The sequence below is a fragment of the Trachinotus anak genome, unplaced genomic scaffold (genome assembly GCF_046630095.1).
Source record: "Trachinotus anak isolate AG129_WGS33_773 ecotype Australia unplaced genomic scaffold, CSIRO_AGI_Tana_v1 ptg000003l, whole genome shotgun sequence".
In the NCBI taxonomy this organism is placed as follows: Eukaryota; Metazoa; Chordata; class Actinopteri; order Carangiformes; family Carangidae; genus Trachinotus; species Trachinotus anak.
The window spans coordinates 18955763-18973190 of NW_027273854.1; the positions used below are offsets into that span (position 1 = coordinate 18955763).

At 43.2% G+C, this 17428-nt stretch overlaps 2 protein-coding genes across 5 annotated transcripts; one reads left to right on the forward strand and one right to left on the reverse strand.

Annotated features, from left to right (window-relative positions):
- The first annotated feature begins 896 nt into the window (after positions 1 to 896).
- On the forward strand, positions 897 to 8953 carry LOC139618441 (probable ATP-dependent RNA helicase DDX17). Of its 2 annotated transcripts, none has more exons than XM_071474371.1 (13): positions 897 to 1277; positions 1449 to 1605; positions 1737 to 1833; positions 1977 to 2110; positions 2222 to 2287; positions 2423 to 2564; positions 2643 to 2803; positions 2968 to 3140; positions 3403 to 3513; positions 3791 to 3852; positions 3963 to 4022; positions 7076 to 7312; positions 7594 to 8953. In XM_071474371.1, exons 1-13 carry the CDS (start codon positions 1228 to 1230, stop codon positions 8085 to 8087), a joined length of 1944 nt encoding a protein of 647 aa, XP_071330472.1. In that variant the 5' UTR covers positions 897 to 1227; the 3' UTR covers positions 8088 to 8953. The 2 variants fall into 2 exon arrangements, with proteins under 2 accessions (XP_071330472.1, XP_071330471.1); XM_071474370.1 differs by having other exon boundaries at positions 898 to 1277; positions 1446 to 1605.
- A 62-nt stretch (positions 8954 to 9015) lies between these two features.
- Positions 9016 to 17284, reverse strand: LOC139618439 (ADP-ribosylation factor-binding protein GGA1-like). 3 transcript variants are annotated; one of them, XM_071474366.1, is made up of 17 exons: positions 17168 to 17284; positions 16035 to 16119; positions 15558 to 15633; positions 15047 to 15145; positions 14770 to 14893; positions 14458 to 14558; positions 14261 to 14341; positions 13732 to 13869; positions 13492 to 13573; positions 13144 to 13257; positions 12852 to 13004; positions 12601 to 12674; positions 12215 to 12402; positions 11625 to 11854; positions 11341 to 11510; positions 11050 to 11160; positions 9016 to 10389 (listed from the first exon to the last, which is right to left on the reverse strand). In XM_071474366.1, exons 1-17 carry the CDS (start codon positions 17208 to 17210, stop codon positions 10279 to 10281), a joined length of 1980 nt encoding a protein of 659 aa, XP_071330467.1. In that variant the 5' UTR covers positions 17211 to 17284; the 3' UTR covers positions 9016 to 10278. The 3 variants fall into 3 exon arrangements, with proteins under 3 accessions (XP_071330467.1, XP_071330466.1, XP_071330468.1); XM_071474365.1 differs by having other exon boundaries at positions 17098 to 17209; XM_071474367.1 differs by lacking the exon at positions 17168 to 17284 and adding an exon at positions 16349 to 16367.
- Positions 17285 to 17428: the final 144 nt, after the last annotated feature.

The following is a 17428-nucleotide window of genomic DNA, read 5'->3' on the forward strand; positions in this document are numbered from 1 at the left end:
AATACGTAATATTTTGTGACACTATAAAATGTTTTTCTATTATGAAGTACACTTTTGAAATAGGTCAGAGTGAACAGAAAAATAGAAACCCCTGTTGTCAGCAGTTGTAGAAAGTGAGTGGATCTATTCAAGTACTTTGCTTGACAGTTACAGCTACCAGTTACTATGCAGGTTGAGATTTTGGAAACTTGTATCTGGCAAATGAGATGATGCACATTGAAGTGTCAGCTAATCAATGTGTTAATTAATGACCTCCACCTCCACCAGCTCCCACATTAAATGCTGGTTACACATTAATACATCAGTAATGGCCACAATGCCGTGACACAGGGGACAATTGCTTGTTGAATGAGTGGTGCTGTACTTTAAATACATTTTGCTGCTAATGCGAATGCACTATTATTTCTATTGTTTGAGAAACAATTTGAAAGCTAAACCTTTACTTTTTACTTGTATTTTTACAATGTGGTGTTGCTATAAAGGATGACAGTATTTGGTATACGAATACTCTAATGTAATCCAGTAGAATCCATCAATACAGGCTGTATGATCTTTGTCGATGTTATTTCTTTTATATTATTTGTAATTTTTTTTTTTATTACGATTGTGAGCGAATTGTTGACTTGATTGGGCTCAACATTGTTAGTGATAAAGAAAGTATTCAATATGACTCATTTATAAATACTTAATCGTAGTTATTACAAATTATGGTAGCATGTAGCAACTGCATTTTATAAATCTATGTTAGACTAGTGGTGCAAAGTGGTGAATATTAAAACATGTAAAAATCAATAAAATGCGTAAATATTACAGCTCAAATACAAAAAAAGGATCGAGACTAAAAGGTGTCAATCATACGCGAGGGGCGGGGCTTCCTCCGCAGAGGACCAATCACAGTAGCTTTCGCCCGCAGGCCGGACGTGAAGCGAACAACAACACGGGGGCGCAGTCGCTGCTGCGCTTTGTTTTTGTGGCAGCCGAGCTGAATTTTGCACTCGTTGTATTTGACATTTCAACAAGCCAATAAGAAAGTGGCAGTTTCTTCATTCAGTCCGTGTTTCAAGTTAACGTTGGCATTTCGCTGAATTAGACGGCGCGTCGGATATAGTTAGCTGCAGTGTTTTACGAGCCAGGCCTGGGACGGTAACGGAAGGTGAAAGCCAGGCTGTGAGAGACAACCGGTCCACCGAGCTGACAGTAACACTGCGGAGGCCATTTGTCCTCAAAATGAGAGGTTCGTACGGGGACAGAGATAGAGACCGTGGCCGTGACAGAGGGTAAGCAGCACAAGTCAACACAGTGAGTTAGCATGTGAGCTAATGCTAGCGCAAACTGCTGGCTGTCAGTGTAAATGTTTTGATACGTTTGTTGCTGTGCCAGTGATAATGTGAGCAGTGTGACACAGGAAAGCGAGCCATACAGTGTGAGTCCCGTTATTTCTGCAGCAGCCCTCGCTTCGGGTCCAGCAGAGGTGGCCCACCTCCGGGTAAAAAGTTTGGGAACCCCGGGGACCGTTTGCGAAAGAAGAGGTGGGACCTGGACGAGCTTCCCAAATTTGAGAAGAATTTCTACAGTGAACACGTTGAAGTGCAGCGATTGAGCCAGGTACTGATGCTGCCACAGGATGCAAACCCGTGGTGTGAAAAAGGACATTAGTGTCACTTTCAGGGTTTTTATACCGCTCGATCTTTGCTTTGTTAGTTTCACACCCTCGTTTTCCTGTCTTGTGATCTCAGTATGATGTTGAGGAGTATCGCAGGAAGAAAGAAATCACTGTTCGCGGTTCCGGCTGCCCAAAGCCCGTCACCAACTTCCATCAGGCACAGTTTCCCCGTAAGCACGTACATACATGGATATCTACACATGCTAAACTGTGCAACAGTTAATCACCCTGCCACAGCAACAACTACACTAAATCTGCTGGCTGTTAACACAAACAATCAGAATATGTTTTTCCCCCCTACCTCTCTGTCTAGAATACGTTATGGATGTGCTGATGCAGCAGAACTTCAAGGAGCCCACAGCCATTCAGGCACAAGGTTTCCCCCTGGCCCTCAGCGGAAGAGACATGGTGGGCATTGCTCAGACTGGCTCTGGGAAGACTTTATCGGTGAGATACGTATCTTCCTCTACTCCCATATTTGCAAAGATGAATGCATAAGGCACTGCTTAATCGCACGGCAGCAAAATCCACTGACCTCTCCTCTTTTCCTTTCTTCAGTATCTCTTGCCTGCAATTGTGCACATTAACCACCAGCCCTACTTGGAGCGTGGAGATGGACCCATTGTACGTGAAGAGAAACCAAATACACTGAGTAGTGTACTCTGGATCATCACAGTTTGCAAAAATTATATTAAACGTTATCTTAACACAACATTTAACACTATAAACAGTGAATGGCATTAAACGTGTGCTTTGTAGTGCTTGGTTCTGGCCCCCACAAGAGAACTGGCGCAGCAGGTCCAGCAGGTGGCATATGACTATGGAAAATCATCCCGCATCAAAAGCACTTGTGTGTATGGAGGTGCTCCCAAGGGACCTCAAATCCGAGACCTGGAGAGAGGTGAGGAGGGTTTACTGTTTGGATGAACGCTAATGCTGTTTGTGTTACATAACTAACTATTGAGTTTATCTCTCTTAGGCGTTGAGATCTGCATTGCCACACCAGGTCGTTTAATTGACTTCCTTGAGGCTGGAAAGACCAACCTGCGGCGCTGCACATACCTAGTTCTAGATGAAGCTGACCGTATGCTGGACATGGGCTTTGAACCACAGATTCGCAAAATTGTGGACCAGATTAGGGTAAGGCTAATAAGAGGATGTAGAAAATATATTTTGTTATAGAATATTAATGCAGGTAAATTAATGTTTTGAAAGTGTATGCATTATGTTTTAGTACATTTTCATTAGCAGTAATTTTAGTGTCTTTCATTACCTGTTGTTCATTTGATGTGCTCTTTGCCCAGCCTGACAGACAGACCCTGATGTGGAGCGCTACCTGGCCTAAAGAAGTTCGTCAACTGGCAGAGGACTTCCTGAAGGACTATGTCCAAATTAATGTTGGCGCGCTGGAACTCAGTGCCAACCACAACATCCTCCAGATAGTTGATGTCTGTATGGAGAGTGAGAAGGACCACAAGTAAGCGGCTGATCGCATAGCTGATCTTTCTTTGTCTGCTTCGGGTTAATTACAGTTTCTGTTGTTTAATGTCCTCTTACTATTTCTATCTTAATTATTCTTACTCCTTTCCTGATCATTTTCTACATCTCTTTCCTGTCTCTCTTCATCCTTAATTAAATGATTGTAACCTCTTTGTTTTGCATGGTAAGTGAGGTGGTCATTTCCATGTATAACTTGTAATTATTGTGTGTCTGGTATTTACTTGGTTTTCTTTCTTCAGGTTGATCCAGCTGATGGAGGAGATTATGGCTGAGAAAGAGAACAAGACTATCATCTTTGTGGAGACCAAGAAACGATGTGACGACCTCACACGCAGGATGAGACGCGATGGGTGAGTACATCTAACAGGTGTGAATGCTCTCCTCCTGAACAAGCTCATGAAAAGCTTTTTTAGGTAAAATGAACTCAACCCAGCACCAGTGATTTAATATGGTTCTGTACAGTGGAGTCTGTCATTTTTATCATACATGACTATGTTCACCATGTCTTGTAGTTGACCTAGAGCTCTGTGCGAGGGGGCAGATGGAGCACATCCTTTCCACAGTGATAAAAACTGGTTGAAACCATAAGGCCATAACTGACAGGTTGCTGTTTTGTTTTTTTCCTAGGTGGCCAGCCATGTGTATTCATGGCGATAAGAGCCAGCCAGAGAGAGACTGGGTGTTGTCAGGTACAACAAATGCACTGACATTTGAACCACAGTGACTCAAGATATTGTTCCCTTTTCTTTGATGTTGTCTCTTTGCTCTCGATCATCTATAAGTTTGTCTCGTGTTGCAGAGTTCCGTAGTGGCAAAGCTCCCATCCTCATCGCGACTGACGTGGCCTCTCGTGGTCTGGGTATGTCCTGTGTGCTCAAGTGCAAAGCAAATAATTTCCTCAGTATAACCACACACAGATATGGTACATACACAAGATATTTGACCATTTCATATGAAGAATGATATGAACAATGATTAGTAAAATAATCAGGCTTTTCACTGCATGTTTATTTACAATAGATTTATGATTAAAAGGCAACCACAAACACATACACATTTGCTTTTCTTAAGCAGCATATGATGCATCTCAGATAAAGGGTGTATCTAAGAAGCATCATATTTGAAGCAGGACTTCCTGTGAAGATTTAAGCCACTTTACACTGACAAACACTAAACATAGGAATGATGTTGAATGAAGTGTGAAGATGTAAGGGGTAAGGCTAGTGAAATAGCCCCTTACAGGATGGCAATCAACCTTTAACCTAATTCTATGTTCATTTGTTTTCTTTTCATTTTGTTTTTGTTTGTTTTTTTGTTTCCAAGTCTCTCTTCCGGCAACTAGAAGCACACAGGCCCTCGGGAGCCTGCAGCCGGACCTAGGCATGACAAATCGAAAGCTGACTTGGGGAGAGAGACGGCCTGATTAATCAGTCCCAGACACAGCCATCTCCGCTGAAAACCTAGAACAGTGCCCACAAACAAAACTCTCCCCCCTTCCAGGACGCTGGCTCCCTGGGTGACATGGGGGGGGGGGGCAAGCGCGGGATGCTGCTGGGCTTCCAAATTTGATCCTAGGGTCGGGGGCGGCTGTCAGGTGAGAGGGCGAAGAGGGCGGTGTGGAGGAGGGCGGGCTCCCCTTGGCCATGCCATCATCACAGTGACGCGCCACATCATTTCCTGATTAGATTAATTCACATTCACCCAGTGACTTTTGACAAGTTTTCAATATCTGTATTTATTCTGATGGGATATGGATTAAGAAAACTTTGCAGAGTCCTTGAGGAGATACATTTCCATTCCCAATACCAAACTTTGGAAAATTTTTACCTAAATTAGTCACGAAGATATTACACTTTAAATAGATGACACTTAAGCATTGTGAAGGTGAGATACAGTGGTGCACTCCCAGAAGACAGAGAAACAGACAACTGCCAGGAAGTGAGAGTGGAAAGCAGCCAAAGCCGGGCTTGGACGGCTATGCTGGAGGCTCCCCTCTGAACTGCCCCCTGATGCCAGCCCCTGACACCCCCCACCACTGGCTGTGCCGGCCGGCCTCTCCCTCTGCGGACGTCATGTCTGGTCCTGGCTGGCAGGAGTCCTGGCCTGGAGGAGCCACCTCTCTATAATCGATTTCCCTCTCTTTTCACTCTTGCTCTTTTCTGTCCTTTGTTTCACTCTCAATTTCTCTGCCTCTCTCACACACCATCGCTCTTTTTCCTGCTGTTGTTTTCTGTCGTGGTTACGTTACTTCTCTCCCTCTTAAATGTTTCTTCTGTCTCTCGTTCATCTGTTTTCTCTACCTCTTTCCACCACCCGTCCTCTTCTGCCCCCTATCTCATGCTCTCCTATTACCTTTGTGTTGGTTTTCTTCAGACCATTTCTGACCCTTGTCCCTTTTGTCCCTTTGCCCCCTATCCCCAAATCCACTGTGTGTCCTGCTTTAAATTTTTCTTTGTGGACATCATATCCAACCACCAGTTATGTCTGTAAATAACTCATCGGCTTTTGATGACTTGCTAAACCCCCCGTAAGGACTAGTCCGAACTGTCAGGAGTCAAATTCCCTATCAGACAGAGCCCACTGTCAAATCCCTCTTACAGACAGGTTCCACACATGTTCTCCATAGTGTCTGTTTCTTGTTACTAAACTTGAAAAGCTGGGCTCTATAATATCACTGCCTTTGGAAGTGACCTGGGAGGCATTTGGAACAAGCTACACCAATCAAAGACCATAAAAGCCCACAAGAAAGTCTGCCACACTCCACCTGTCACTGCCACACACTAATGTAAGAAATAGCAGAGGAAGTCTAACAAGATCCTTGAAGTTTACATGAAATAATCCGGTAAAGGCCTCTCCACCCATCACCTTGTACTACAAACAGCATAATCCAGCAGTACCATCTCCAGGGTCATTAAAAGGCTGGGGGACTTGAAGAGGCACAAATAAGACTAGAGTAGGACCGCATCCCAGCACAGTCCGGCTGGAGCTCTGGCCCACACAGTTTCCAGCTTTGGGAGTGTTGTGGAGGAGTGGCGAGGTGGCAGAAGGGACTGCTTTTGTCCTGAGCGCTCTCCTCCTACCCCTGCAGACCTCCTAGGACTGGTGATGGGTAGGGGGACAGAGGGGTAACTTTGTAAGCCATCACTAAATCTCTGATACAGGGTAAGTACTGTACCTCAACCCTCCCTTCCCCATTTTCTCCTCTGCCAGCCTTCATCATTATGCTTCCAAAACAAAGACTTGTTTTTCTGTAAGCAGCAGTGTTTTCTGAGCCCTTTGTCAACTGTAATGAGAAACAGACCTCTAATTTGTTTTGAACAGACTGTTTTCCTAAAAGAAATTAACTTTCTCAGTTGGTTCTTGTACTGAAACCATTAATCAACTGAATCTGTCTTTTACACAAGAATCATCTGTTGAAGTTGAAGTTTAAGTTTCAGGTCACTTGCTTCTCAAAATTAGTTTCTCTCTTTTTAAATTTCACTTCATATTGTCTAAATTCTTCAGCAAAGCACAGTAACTTTTTCACCACTTAATTCAGTTGATCAGTAGCTTTGGCTGCATGTAACCCTATTTGCATGTGTGCAAGTACGTAATTATTATACTAGATTATTCAGCCCTGTTATGTAATTGGCATGGTAAGTAGATCAATTTTCTAATTGTATATTTTACAAAAAGTTGCTCACTTGACAGGTAAGTGATGTTTTCAGAGGATGATGGGTGTCTTGCAGGTATTGTCTGTCTGAATGTTGCCAGTTTCAAAAGCACAAAAGCTAAAATTCATGAAGGAGTAAACTGATTAATTTCTCAACCAGTGTTAGTTTTATTCTGACTTCTGTTTTTATCTTTTCCATCCCTGTAACTGATCCCATCACACCACCCCCTCTCAACCCTGCTGCTGCCTCACATGTCAAGATGTGGAGGATGTCAAGTTTGTCATCAATTATGATTATCCCAATTCATCGGAGGACTACATCCATCGCATCGGCCGTACGGCCCGCAGCACCAACAAAGGCACTGCCTACACCTTCTTTACTCCAGGGAACCTCCGTCAGGCCCGTGAGCTGATCCGGGTCCTGGAGGAGGCCCGACAGGCCATCAATCCCAAACTGCTGCAGCTAGTTGACACTGGACGTGGAGGAGGCGGAGGAGGTGAGGGATGCATCCTGTTAGACTGTGGAATTCATACAGAATCAGTTTTTTTATACTTGTACAAGAGGATAATCTAATATTTTCCCTAATGTCACTCATATGACCTTATTTTGAAAGATGGGGTAAAACAGCTCAAACTATCATAAAATACCCTTGACTTTGTTTGATAGGAGCCACGGCTTTATCCCATGGTAAATAGTTGTTTTTGTGAATGAGCCAATTAGCAGTTTGATGGGAATTTGCCTTCCCTTTCTGTTAGTCCACTCTCCTGTCTTTTCCAGGTGGCCGTCCCCGTTTCCGTGGAGGCTCCAACTCTAACAATCCCAACCTGATGTACCAGGATGAGTGTGATCGGCGAATGCGTTCAGTGGGTGGGGGCAGCAACTCCAAGGACAGCCGCGGCAGCAGCAACTACAGTCGTGACGGCCGAGATAGCCGCGGCGGAAGCAGCCGGGACGGGGAGCGCAACTCCTCTTCCTCCTCATACAGAGATCGCAGTAGCAGGGATGGAGGTCGCAGCTATGGCTCCAGCTCCAACTCATATGATCAGTACCAAAATAACAGCAGCAGCAGCAGCAGCGGCCAATACAGCAGCTCCAGGGGCACCTCTGCTTCAGGGGGTGGTGGAGTGGTGCAGGCCCCACCTCCATCGTCGGTTCCCCAGCCTCTGATGGCCCAGCAGTTCAACCCTCCCCAGCCCATGATGGGCCTGATGGGGCATTCACCTTTCCAGTTCGCTCCTCCACCACCGCCTCCTCCCTCAGGGAGAAAGTAATGTTATCTGTGCACCACAGTCACACACAGCACAGCACACACTACACCCATTCATACAGCAACTATTTAGTCCTTGGCATTTGTCCCATGTCATATCAATATTCCTGTCATGAGCTTGTTTGGGTTGCAGCACTGCATCAGTGCACTGTGTTGTCGTCAAAAAATTCTAATTTGTTCAGATTTCTTAGACTGGTTCACTGATTGTTTATTCAGTGGGCAACCGTTTTTGGTTTTGACTTTTTCTGTCAAGTCAAATTAATCAGCATTAGTTATTTAATTTGACAGAAGCTTGTCAGTGTCACTCCACTGAGTTTGTCACGATTGTCTTGAAAAAGATTTTTATACTAAACATGCTGTTTTTGTATTGTGAGCCTCTTTATGTGAGCTGCTACGGAGGATTTATAGAGTATCTGATTTTCCTTCTAGGTGTTTCAAAGGTAGGTGCTGAAGTTAATTCTTGTACATTAGCTTGTTTCTGTTTTAGGTTAAATATCTTTATTTTTGGATTTGACACTTTGTAAACCACAAGATCAGTTTGTATTACTGAAGAAGACTTGATGTATCTTTCCCGATCCTTTGAACTATATCTTGATGATTTCCAGACATGGATAATAATTTAGGCCTTATAAAGGCAACTCTGCAGGGGCTTTGTGTAGTGATGGCACTAGTTCAAGTCACATGCATGTATATGAGTTTTTCCTGATTAGTGTACTAACAAATATCCTAAGACCTGCCATAGGTTACCTTATTCAGTTAATCACCTGTGTGGTTGAGTCTTTGCTGCAGTGATAATTGAGATTTTCCTAGCTAATAGCAAGTCCCCTTTTACAGTTTGTTTTTCATGTTTAATAAAGCTCTTCAATGTGTCATTGTGTACTCTTTAAATCCTTGGATGTAGAAACTTAACTACAGCACAAATTAAACATCCCTTTAATTCACAGAGAAAAAAAACCTTTATTACCCATTTGGAATAGTTTACCAGTGTTATGCTCATGCACATTGCACAAGTCAAATGTACACAACAGAACTGCCATCATTGGTATTTACAGAGCAGTTGTATTGGAGATAAGTGCAGTGGAATGTGATTGAGAGCCTGTGTTGGGGAGGAAGTGTTCAGCGTGGCTCACATGCATCGCAGACTGTTGAAACAAGTTGGACATGTTTGAGACAGACACTGTGCTCAAGGGCACCTGTGTGCAGCTCAGTTTGCATATGCTCAAGTGTTTGATAATCAGTTTTACCCAATAAATGCTAAAATATTCACTTAAATCACAAGCTAAAGAAAAAATGAACTCATATCCTACTGAAAATGCTTTGAATATATTAAGAATTTGACGTTATGATATAGCTGATGAGTATCAGACAAACTGCAGACCTAATATGACTGACATGTAACAGATGAGAAAAAACAAATCCATCTACTAAAATTTAAATAAAGTTAGAACTGCAAAATAGGCACATATGGCAGATAATACACAACTCTGATGTTACAGTAATTCTTGCTCTTTATAGAAGATGAGGAAACTACAGGGAAACTAATACTTAAGAAAAAATTCTGTGCAAATCAAAAAGTGGACTCAGTCATTGCAAAAGAAATAAGTGATATTCACTCATCACAAAATGAACAGATGCCACAAAAAGTTGATTACGTAGAGCTTTGTTTTGCAAACTAAGATGGTCTATGTAATGTACATGTTCTTTCCATCCTGGTGTGCTGGATTTTGCAAGCATTGTGTCCCGTGTTGGCAGAGCATGCAGAGGTGAAGGTAAACAACTGATAATGGATTTAAATTGACTCTGTGCCCCAGCTGGAAAAAAAACATAAAACAAAAAAAAAAAATAAGCACACCAAATCTGCAAATTTCCACACATTTGTCATAGTTTTCTTCCACCGTAGCACTGTCTGTCCAAAAGATGAAAAGACTGCAACAACTTAAAGGAAGCAGTTGCAGGTTTGTTTTAAAGCAGCCACATACAGCAGACTAGACCTAGACATACATGACTCATTTAGAGCATAGCATACACACGTTACACTGACTGAGCATGAGCGGAATCCAAGGAAAACAATAGCAATCAAAGAAAGTACAATGTCATTACAAAGGAAAACGGGCTTATGCAGAGTGTTGAGTTGGTTTAGAAGGAAGCCGAGTCTGAAAGCAGAGAGTCTGTCTGGTTGTAGTTGTATTTAAATGCTATAGGTTCCCCCACGTCTCCGGAGTAGGAAACTGTTCTAGACTGCCGCTCTCACTGTACTCCTGCTCTCCCATGGTGAAGGTTAGTCTGTACTGGAGCTGCACTTTCTCCTAAAACACGCGCACACACACACGCACACACGCGCGCGCGCACACACGCGCGCACACACGCGCACACACGCGCACACACACACACACACACACACACACACACACACACAGGATAGGAAAAGGTAGACAGGTAGATGATTAAACTTCCAGAGACCCTTTGCTGGACAAACAAACTCTGTACTAATCTTATAGTTGAAAGTCGTAAGGGACAGCTACAGACTTCCAATATGTGCAGTTCACTCGACCTTTTACTGATGGCAGTAAAAGAGTTTATGGAACATTTGTCTCACCCCACTCATTTTGTAATTCAAGTTGTATGTCATGTAGTTTCTTCTACTCAGCTTTGTCACCTTTATAGAAAGCACCATATCTCCCTGAGGGTTGAGTAACTGTCACACACAGGACAGTTTGCAGGATGACATGTTTTTTAAGGTATTATTCCTATAAGACATTTTTTTTCTTGCTGTGGGCGTCAGCTGATCAAAAGTGTACTTTTAAACACTTCACAAAACCAAACTAGGACTTAGTGGTTACTTTGGACTGCCCTATTTGAGCAATTTAAATCTGGGGGGAGATTTTCATACATCTTAGACATTATAAGCAGCTTCACCATTTTATTTTCAAGGGGATTCCCTGTGTCTAGATAGTTAAAACTCATACCTTGTTTGGATTTGCCAGCAGTAGGATCTGTGTGACAGCAGCAGGAGGAAGGATGGGGTTAAAAGCTGGGAGCTCTGTTCCTGATGGGGGCTGCAGCTTCACTGCCATAGACTGTGGTTAATAAATGAACACATTTTTTCTTTACTGGGACAGTAATTCAATTGTGGTGATTCAATAATGTCTTTACAAGATGAACTTTGCTGAGATCTGAAGCTCTTATCAAAATCAGCTGGTGATCTAATATACTGTATCCAATGGGAGACAAAGGCTCTCAACTTTGTCACTGCTGACCTTTGGAGCAGTAGTCTCAAAGTTTATGTTGGTGACAGGGACGGGGGCTGAGGACAGCATGGAGATGATCACCACCAGCACATCAGGACGAGACGGAGGCGAGTCACGAGCAAAGTGAAAGAGAACCCGCAGACTGTGTCCATCAAACACAGTCACAGGTAAGAGACTACCTGTAAAAAGAAAGAAGGATGGAGAGAGAGGAGAAGGGCATTCAATGAATCCATACAAATGCACTCCCAGGTGGGCAGAAGCATAAAGCTATCGAGTGACCTCAGTTTACTTACTGGGCTTAATGGATTCTAGTGGTACAAAAACATCCGTCAGGGTAATTTCAGCAGCAGGAGTGTCCGTGTGAGTCGGGGACATATCCAGCAACGTAGCTCCAAGGCTGGGCTGAGAGTTGAGTTGTGGCGCAGGATGTTCAGAGGCAAAAGTAGGGATGGGGTTTGGGGTAATGTTGGCCCCAGACTTGCTCTGGAGATCTCTAAGAGTTGGTTTGGACTGTTGCTTGTCCCTGAAAGCAGAAAAATGAACCCATCTCATTTCTGTGTGCTTGTGAACTTTTCACAGGGAGCCGCCAGTTTTTCCGTCGCAGTCCAAATTCAAACAAATTTCATGTGTGTATGTATGATTACTAATTCTAAATTAGATTCTGTTATTGAGTCGTTCAGTTTGAAGGTATGGCATTCAATTATCATTTTTCTAGCAATGGCAGACTTGGTCCTGGCCTTACTTGGAAAATGGCATCAAAAGGCTGCTCTGCAGCGCCTGCTGAACAGACAAGCTTATCAAATCAGAACATAGAAAATATCAAGGCTATCTTGAGGCTGTTCCCCATAGCTTTAGCAGAAATGTAACAGTGTTAGTTGAATACCATTTGACCTGCAGGCCCTCTGGAGGCAGGGACTGCTGCAGCAGTGTCTTCCCCAGCAGGTCCAGCTCGTCCAGGGCCGAATTGCCAGGTGTGGAGCCAGACGAAAGTGGCTGAGAGTGGGAGGGTGGGTCTGGACTCAGGAGGAGACTGGGTGCTGCGGGGGTGTCTGCGTCTATGCTGTCAGAGGACTGGAAGTAGAAAGTGTGTGAGGGAAACGGTGGTCTTGATGATTATACTGGAGCACTATTAAGAGCAATTTATGTTCACAAACACAATTTTCAAATAGAGGGTGTGTGTGCGTTTGACAAATGACATTAAGGTAATTTGTGCTTACAGTCACTGGACCATCACAGGTTAAGTATTACTTGAATCCTCCCTGCACTCACCTGGAAGGAGTCCCAGGCTGTGGAGTCCTCAGGCTGTGAGGGAGGGTTGGAGGTGTGCGTTCCTTCACTTAAACCTGGGGGATGCACAAAGAGTAGCATTATATTACTACTACTATTTAATTAGAAAATAATTCCACAAGTTTCTCTCTTCAATTTAAATCTAATTTAAATTCCTCATAGGGTACTCTTGAAAATAAAATATATTCAATTGTGGCATCAAAAAAAGTGTGTATTGTTTGATATGCTGTTACCGAGCGACATGAGCTCATCGTCAAGGAGACTTATCCCCATCTCCAACGAGGGGGCGTTGAGGCTGTCTGTCGGAGTGGGAAATTCAGGGAAGGATGGAGGCGACTGGGGTGATGTGTCCAATCCTGACAGATCTAGCAGTGCTGTCCTTCCTCCTGTGGGAAACGAATTCAAGCAAGTTCATTTTAAAAACAAAAAAGTACTAAAATCAATAAACATTCTTGCATTAAACTAATTACTAAAACCAATCCATGAAGACTGTCCATGTTTTTGTGTGCTCGCTGCTTCACCCACCTGTTTGTTTCTGTGTGTTTAATGTGTTGTTGCCGTTTACTATCTCCCCCTTCACCTGCTGTTTGTAGAGGTTGATGACATGAGTCAGGCTGTCGTTGGCCTGCAGGATCTCCGCTGTGCAAAGATAAGAAACAGACATTCTCATATTGTATGTCAAGAACAAAATGCTGTGAGGTTACATGATTTAACACTGACTGGCATCAACTTTATTATTATATGAGGTACTATGTCTTCTATATTTACACTCTGGGTGTGTGTCTGGATGAGGACTAATAAACAATGGGAGATCATCCCTTTTCTCCCCATTTGCATGATGTTGAACCACAGTGGAATGAAAGTAACACTCACCCAGAGCCTCGTCGTTGTCCTCCGTATCACTTGCCAGTCTAAACAGTGTAGGTCTCATTTTCTCACAGCGCTGGTACAGGTCCTACACACACACACACACACACACACACACACACACACACACACACACACACACACACACATCAAATAAAATGCTTGCAATCAAGTTTCTGATTTACAGCTCAGGCTATAGCTGTGTATACACAACTGAACTGTCTGAATCTCTGACTTTGAGGTCACCTGTATGAGTTCAGCATTACTCTGATTGCTAGCAGTGCTGTCATAGTCCTGCAGGAGCTGAGTCAGCAGAGTGACGCTCTCCTTCACCTCCTGAATGGCGTTCACCCGCTTTGACACCTTCTCTGCCCGCCTCTGATCCTAAAACAGGCAGGAGAGGAATTCACAAAGGGCATACAGAGTCGGGTGTGACAACAAACACATGCACATGTATGAAATGATCATGAAAGCAAAAGAAAAGCCGGATCAGAAAAAGACTGATAGAAAAGTCTGGGTATAAGAGCAAACGCGTCTCCTACTACCCCTTAAATCAGGACAAATTTGCTCTGAACTCCTGCTGAATCACTCTGGCAGCAACACACAAATCCCCCCAGGGCAGCCGACCCATTTCCTCATTCAGTTAATGTTCCTGCCATGAGCACAGCGCTCTGATATTTTACTCCTTTTCTTAAAAAAAAGCCCTCAAAGTGGCGGTGTAGTTCATGTATAACAGAAAAGTGCAATTTATAAAAGGAGTAGGAAAGAGGTTTACCTCTTGGACCATTTCCTTGATGAGTTTGTTGGCAGCTTTCAAGTCCTCAGGGTGCGAGCTATTCAACAGGCGAGACAGCATCTGACAAACCAGACATCCATGGTTCATATGGTGAAATATGAGTGAACATTTTTTCCTCATGCTGCCCAAGATATTTTCATATAACTACCACAGTAATACCACAGTAAAGTGCTTACTTTTGACTTCTCCTCATCCTCAAAAATGGCATTCTTAGGTCTGGGTGGAGGAAGGTTCAGTAGTTTGTCAGGTGGTAGCTCTGGGTCTTGTTTGATAATACCTGATGTACAAACACAACATGAACCAGACAAAGAGTTAAATGCTTGACAACATTACTTATGACTATAGTTATTAATTGCTATGGCCCTTCTTACAATGTAAAGAGTGTTATCAAATTAATCCCAAAAATGAACCAGATCTGCACCTTTAAGGCCTTATAACAACTTTACAAGTTACAAGTTCCATTTATCTGAAAGCAGACAGGCTCTCACCTTGTTTTTTCAGCATCTGATAAGCATCTGAGATCTTGGCCTCATCAGGTAACCCCAAAGTCCAGCTATAGATCAACTCCAAAACCTTCTTTTTTACCGGCTCTGGTGACCGTGAGCCCAGGTACTGGAAGAGGGAATGAGAACAACAACAGTGAGTTACACATACATGCACGCACGCACACACACACACACACACACACAGGTGTGTATAATAAAAAATAAAAAATAATATTTGGAAAATATAGAAGCACACAGAGAGGGAGTTGGAAAGTCTTACCTTTGGTGAAACTACTTTGATGAGTTCATTAAGAAAACGGAACTTTCCCACTTCATTATGAAACCTTTTCCCACAGTTTTTCATACACGTCTCCAGAACCTTGTAATGAAACAAAATACAAAAATATAAACATAGTTCTCTAACAGGTATGCCACTTCAGACTACTTAATACACGTGTAGACCAAAAGTAGAGGTGAATTTAGGTTTGAGGACTGTTTCTTTCTGTTACAGCACTGAGTATATCTGAGAGTATTATCAGGAACAGGAGACTCTTTGACAAACCTAACGTTGTCCCCTACATCCTACTGATTTAAGGATTGATGCATAGGGATCTTTGGGAGCCCACAGAATATTTTTATATAAGGTACACAATTTCAAATATAACCTGTATAATCGTATTCTTAGCAGAGCAGAAAAAACTGATGGGATACTAAAACTTTGCACTGAAAACCAGGATCAACATTACTGAGGTGGCTAATTCTGACAGATGCAGGTTCAGGTCTAAACTCACCAGCAGGGCCTGCATGGCCTCCCACTCCTGTGGAGACTGGATCTTGTGGGCCAGGAGCCTGGTGGCCAGTTGAGGTCTGTAATACAAATCACAAGCAATGGTGAGTGTCCAAGGTAAACAGTGGACAGAAAGTGTTCTGCAAGTAGTGCTGAGCAAGATATCTGCATCCACATCACAAAAGGAAAGTCTGGTCTCTGTGAGGATTATTTTTATTTCTCTTCTGATGCTTAGTGTGAAGAAATACTTCTAATCTGCATTCAGCACTAGATGCGTTGTAAAACACATATGCAAGTCGTGAACTGAATATGTTGATTTACATTCACAGTAAAGTTTAGTAAGCGGTTGGATTTTAAAATAAGCAGGGAAAACAGCTCACATCAGATGACTTAAATTTGAATCAGCAACAACCAGGGCATAATACCACAATTAAGGAATGAAGCACAAACTATGTCCTGGGCCAGGAGGCTCTCCTCTTACCCCTCCAAGTCATTGTTGAGCTGGTCACAGAAGGCATGGATGCTGCTCCAGTCTGTGTCTCTATTGAGTGGGTTTGTGGCTCTGTCTGAAATGTTGCAAGCAAATGGGATGTCATATAACAGAAGACAGATGTTACTTCAGATGTTACTTTACTGTATTGTATGCGAGTTATGCTGATACATGCGCTTAATATTTTGGTTGCACTAATGTTGTCAAATCAAATAACACATTTTCCAAGTGTTAAACTTTGCATTACGGTTATATTATCAATCTTAACTTCTTCAACTGAGTGAAATATGAATATCTCTACCTACCCAGGCACTGTCTCTATACTCAGCCACCTTTTTAGGTTCACCTATCACAAAGTAATGCAGCCTATTTATATCAACAAAGGTAGACAGAATATTACAATGCAATACAGATAAAATGGCAGGCGACAGTAGTTTCAACAAAAATATGATCTTCATGAAGGTATGGTTTAGTGTACAAGTTGTATATTTGTCAGTTTTCCTCTTGATATTCATTTTAAACAGGAATACGCTGGCAGCTAAGTGCATGTTGCATGATTCCTTCATACATACCCAAAGTATTTTTCTGTAATAGTTACGTTAAATCAAACGTATCTAGATTTTTAACATGCAAAACTTGAACTGAGGGCGCAAGAAAGTCAACGAAGGCATACAGGCTCCCTGAGTGACTCCATGATTTACCGAGCAGAGACATGCACAGGGCAGGTGCTAACAGGGTGACATGTTAGCTAGCTCACTGTCGGTTGTCGCACTGTGTCACTGTCTCGTCTCGAACTTTCTTACGAGACCACAGCTTTGCCATATTTATAATCTACCCCCTCTCACTAAAAAACACGGGGCCGCCATGATCGTGTCGCCCCCTGGCTGGTTCCGCTACCGAGCCGTGAAGCTAAAGCTACACCTGGTTGTGCTGTGTGTTGACAGCTGCCAGGCACAGCAGCTCCAGAGCTAGGCTAGCATCCTATATGTGACGGCGGGGTCCGAGCCCCCTCTGCTGGGGCGCTCGCTGCTGTCATTTCTGTAAAACAACTCACGGATGATATTTTGTGGGTGTCCGGGTCTCCAGACAACACTGGCTCGGTAGGATAAGTTTAAGCTACTCACTGATACGAGACTCCAAACTCTCCGCATCGGGCGGCGTAGCCATCACTGCGAGATTTATGTGGCGCGTCGGTATCGCGATGGACGCACGGGCACGTAGAGGCAGAGGGGACGCAGAACTAGAGCGGGTAGAAAGGGTATTCACACATGAACAGGATAGCGGTTTTGAAATGTATTCGTATAATACCAAAATCCCGTGTTATTTGTATATCTCACGTATTTTTTTTAAATGTATAAATTAACTAAGCTTAACAACCCTTCCTG